Consider the following 3,055-nt stretch of genomic DNA (forward strand, 5'->3'; position numbering starts at 1 on the left):
TCAATAAATCTCTGCATAGGCATATGTTTCACAGCATCAGATGAGCTTATCCTAGGGAAAGCTAAGGCTAGAGACATAAGGCAATACCAAGCACTGAACCACACACGTTGAACTAGGATCTTATTCTTGCAGTAGATGTTTAATTGTTATGTTTGTGCATCTTCTCATCATCTTAATGACTAGGGCATATGCTTGCGACTGGTTTCAGATATTTATGCTAATTCTGTTTCTACTAATTTAATGCAGGAAACGATCTATACGACTCAGCAGTTAGCTTCCGCATCCCAGATCTCCCAGCTTTTGCTTTGGAATATCTCCCAAATCGTGATTCATTAGTGTATGGAGATTTATATGGAATCAGTGCTGAAGCTTCAACAATCTTTAGAGCTACTCTCCGATATGAAGGTTTTTTCTATTTTCTTGAATTTATCTCCCTCCCCGTTGCTATCTCCTTCATCGTGCAAATGACGTTAGGATTGATTTTTTATTTTTATATTCTTGGGGAAATAATGTTATTATTTAGATGCATTTGGTCTAATTTACTGACCTCATACATTGTTGAGGTTAAGCTACTGCACCTTTCTCAAATTTGTGCCCTTTGCAACTCCAGTTATTCCCCATTGGTAAATAATGAAAATTATGATGAATCACATATCAATAAATGAACTTTGTGACAAAAGCATTAAGATCAGCTAGAGTGGTTAGTTAAGAGGAGGCTTGTTGTCATTTTGTAGTTTGTTGTTAACTTTCCTCTTCATTGATCCCTTTGCCGTGGAAGTGCACTCATGTTATTTTGCATCTTCATGCGGATAGTATGCTGCATGTCATAGCAAATGTGATCTCTCCCAAGTGAATCAGGCCTTTTAAGTGCAGGTACAACTGCTTAAAAGATTCCAGGCAAGTGGAATCAGTGGGAAACTGATAGGATGATGAAAATGTTAAATGTTTAGGTCTTCTATTAAGTTAATAAATGTAGTTAATTTGTTTGAAGTTGGTAGTATTGTATTAGTGGTTCTTGGTTTCTATAAATACTTTTATTGAGGAATTAGGTATGGGATGAATTTAAAGTTCCTCCGCTGCCCTCTCTCTCTCTCTCCCCCTCCCATCGCCTCTTGGAGCTTGGGCAAGCTAAAATTGCCTAGTTAATTGTTTTTCAACTATTCTTTATACATTTCTAAAAGAAGGCTCATATCACACTTAGGTGGATAATTTAGAGAACTGTATTTAGATAAGACCGTTTTCTTTTTCAAAGTCATGAGCTTAATGAATCAATAAACATATACAAATATGTTGGAAATCTTTCTCATGTTGCAACTTAATCTTTTTTCTTTCATTTCAGGATTTAGTGAAATAATGGCTTGTCTCGGAAAACTTGGTTTTTTCGATAGTACTGTTCATCCAAAGTTGGAAGGAGTACATAGACCAACTTTTGGTGCCTTTCTAAATGAACTTCTGAACAACAAAAGTGCATATTTTTTGGACTCTGGCAAGCTGCAGGTCCCATTAGATGAGCATGAAATTGTTAAAAGAGTGATGATGTTTGGATGCTGCAGAGAAGCTGCCACAGCAACGAAGACCGCCAAAACTATCAGGTTTCGTGGAAACACTTAATGCTGATCCCAAAATACTTGGGAAAGATACTTTTCTCTTTAACAAATCCATCATATGATGATTAACCGCAAAACTAGTAATTTTATGCAAACTTTTGAATTTAAAATGCTCATGTTATTGCTTTTTAACTCTGATTCAGGTTTTTGGGACTCCATGATTGTGAAGAAATCCCTAAAGCATGTTCCAGTGCATTTGACGTAACTTGTTTACGGATGCAAGAGCGATTAAGCTATTCTAGCCAAGAGCAGGTGATTAACTCTAAATCCTTTTGGAATATTTGGTAATTTAAAACGCACCAAACCTATTTTATTTTTCTGAATCAGATTGCTTAGATGGACAAGGAAAATCTTCTTTCCTTAGATAAGAACTAAATGATCACGAAAATTGGAAATTAAAACCCCATCCTGTCTCATACTGCAAATCACAGCGTCATAAATAAAACTTTCACTTTATTTCTGTTTTTTTCTCTGCAATACTATATTCTGCCAATCTTTAGCCTTAGCTTTTATCTGTCGTTCTTGATTGATCCATCAGGACATGGTGCTTTTACACCATGAGATCCAAGTAGAGTATCCCGATGGCAGACCAACGGAGAACCACAAGGCCACTCTTCTGGAATTCGGTACGACTGAAAATGGAAAAACAACCACAGCAATGGCTCGCACGGTTGGTGTTCCAGCAGCCATTGGAGCTCTGGTAAAACTCTCCATATCTGGACATAATTTTATTACTATGGGGACTAAACGGTCATTCTGACTAATTATTTTACTCATTATTTTCCAGCTTTTGCTCCAGAACAAGATTCAAACCAAAGGTTTGATCAGACCAACTGAACCTGAGGTTTATGTGCCCGGTAAGTTTTTGTCGACGATTTGAAGCCCTTCGACATTATTAATATGTTTTACTAAGCAAAAAATAATTCCAAAAAAAAAAATGATCATTATTTTATTCCTGTCTGTTGCAGCATTGCAAATGTTAGAAGCTTGTGGAATTATGCTTCTGGAGAAAATTGAGACTTTATGAGCTGGTGTCAGTCTTTCAATAAGAGCAGGCTGTTCATAATTTCTTAAATAGAGATTGAAGCAGATTCAAAGGTAGTTGTAAATGTGCTTGTGTATAAATGATGGAATTTACTGATTCTTGATGTATGCAAGCCAAATGCCCTACTTGTATTCTACCTTTTTAGATGTTTTCCCCTCTTTAATTGTAGCACAATGACTGGAAACAAACTAAATTGTCTGCAAATAATTGAAGACTGCTAAAAAAACGATTGAATCTGCAGTCAATGAGTAAAGTCTTGCTCAAATGGAACTTAAATTGGTTGAATTTATGTTGGATTGAACTGCTGGAGATTCTTTCAAATGTTTGGATGTTTGAATTTGCATATAAATATATTTCTATAACCTTGGTTAAAACTAAAAATTGATCAAAATTGTATTGATTT

General features: G+C 35.7%; 1 protein-coding gene across 1 annotated transcript; it reads left to right on the forward strand.

Moving 5' to 3' along the window:
• Positions 1-246: 246 nt before the first annotated feature.
• Positions 247-2,949, forward strand: LOC110033139 (alpha-aminoadipic semialdehyde synthase-like; the record flags this gene model as incomplete). Its single annotated transcript, XM_020737026.1, has 6 exons — positions 247-405; positions 1,340-1,592; positions 1,751-1,859; positions 2,146-2,307; positions 2,395-2,464; positions 2,576-2,949. Coding segments are annotated over 6 exons (812 nt in total), but the record flags the coding sequence as incomplete, so codon positions are not given.
• Between the last annotated feature and the right edge of the window lie 106 nt (positions 2,950-3,055).

Source organism: Phalaenopsis equestris, unplaced genomic scaffold, assembly GCF_001263595.1.
Source record: "Phalaenopsis equestris unplaced genomic scaffold, ASM126359v1 Scaffold001097, whole genome shotgun sequence".
NCBI lineage: Eukaryota > Viridiplantae > Streptophyta > Magnoliopsida > Asparagales > Orchidaceae > Phalaenopsis > Phalaenopsis equestris.